This window comes from Myripristis murdjan, chromosome 21, assembly GCF_902150065.1.
Source record: "Myripristis murdjan chromosome 21, fMyrMur1.1, whole genome shotgun sequence".
Taxonomy (NCBI): Eukaryota; Metazoa; Chordata; class Actinopteri; order Holocentriformes; family Holocentridae; genus Myripristis; species Myripristis murdjan.
In genome coordinates this window covers 20,408,785-20,410,472 of record NC_044000.1, presented here as the reverse complement: position 1 = coordinate 20,410,472, position 1,688 = coordinate 20,408,785, and the positions used below count along the sequence as shown (strand labels likewise).

General features: G+C 53.1%; 1 protein-coding gene across 1 annotated transcript; it reads right to left on the bottom strand.

Moving 5' to 3' along the window:
- Positions 1-302: 302 nt before the first annotated feature.
- Positions 303-1,337, bottom strand: sox1a (SRY-box transcription factor 1a). The gene has a single exon (XM_030080665.1). The coding sequence runs from the start codon at positions 1,335-1,337 to the stop codon at positions 303-305; it is 1,035 nt and encodes a 344-aa protein (XP_029936525.1).
- Positions 1,338-1,688: the final 351 nt, after the last annotated feature.

Here is a 1,688-nt window from a genome sequence, read left to right as displayed (position 1 = left end):
CAAAATTATGAGACAATTTAACCAAATATCCTCGTGAACTTGGCGTAGCCCTCAACTAAGACTGCGTTAAGTAATGGACAAAAAATGATAGCACAATAACCAATATTTCATCATCATCTTCGTTATATAATTCCACTGTTGGCTATTGAAAAAAGCCGAGATGAATATGCTATTTACCCTTCATTTACAATATCATAAACATTCTGTACAAAATGCAGGTAGTTCTGGGACCGGGATAATTTAGAAAAGAGGTAAATATTTGGTTATGTGTTGGTTTGCAGTTTTCAATTATTCTGTGAGCTCTAAATGTGTGTTAGAGGGACCGTCCCGTTCACTCCAGCCGTGGCGCTCTGGTAATGCTGCGGCAAGGCGTGGAGTCTACTTTGCACTGACGGGTCCCCCGGCTCTCCGGTCGGTAAATACATGCTTATCATCTCTCTCAAGTCTCCGGGGCAAGGACCCCGTGAGTGTGTGCTGCTGACGGGGGGGCTTACACTCGGCTCCGACTTCACCAGCGACCCTAACGTCCCCATGGCAGCTGAGGAGGAGACGCCGGAGCCCTGGTGCTGCGTGTAGGTGATCCCTCCGTAGCCAGATGGAGAGGCGCTCATGTAGCTCTGAGAGTTCGAGATGGGGCTGTACTGCAGGGTTGTCATGTCGTAGCGGTGCATGGGCTGGGGGTTGTGTGAATGGTGGTGGTGTGAGTGGTGGTGGTGGTGCGCCCCGCTTCCCGGGTGCTGGCTGTAGGCTAACTGAGCTTCCTGCATCATCGCTGCGGCCGCCGCCGCTGCAGCCACCTGCCCCGAGTACGCACCGTTCGCCCAGCCGTTCATGTGTGCGTAGCCGGAGCTGGCGGAGCCCCCGTGACCCCCGGGGCTCTCTAACCTCTGCCCGACCCCGGATGAACTCATGCCGACCCCTAAACCAACTCCACCGCCCCCACCGGCCCCAGAAAGCAGACCGCCAGCAAGGGAATACTTGTCCTTTTTCAACAGCGTCTTGGTCTTCCGTCTTGGCCGGTACTTGTAATCCGGATGCTCCTTCATGTGCATGGCTCGCAACCGTTTCGCCTCGTCGATGAAAGGGCGCTTCTCAGCCTCGGACATCACCTTCCACTCGGCGCCCAGCCGCTTGCTGATCTCAGAGTTGTGCATTTTGGGGTTCTCCTGTGCCATCTTTCTCCGCTGCCCACGGGACCACACCATGAACGCGTTCATAGGTCTCTTCACCCGGTCCTGATTCGCTTTAGACCCGCTGGTCGGCCCCGTTTGCCCCGTGGTCGTATTCGTTTGGGGACCAGGGGAATGGAGGTCAGTTTCCATCATCATGCTATACATTCACCTGGTTTTCAAACTTCACCACCAACAGAGAAAAATCTATTGCAGTGTAAGGTAGGGCAGGCGCGCACAAGATCGGTTGGTGCGCACAGGATGATTGGGTTACAAAGATACTATTCTGCCCCCAAATAAATCAAATGCGAGACGACAAATAATCCGAAAAGGAATAATAAAATGTTCTCCACCGTCAGTATTTACCCCTCTCTTCGCTTGGCTTGGCTTGGTTCACGTCCACTGTGATAGAATGCGCATTTGAGCCACTTTCCCTGTCGGAGTTGAGAAGTTAGTTAAAGCGGCGGCCATATGATGCGCACTGACAGCGGTTAAATGAGCCACAAGCGGCCAATGAGG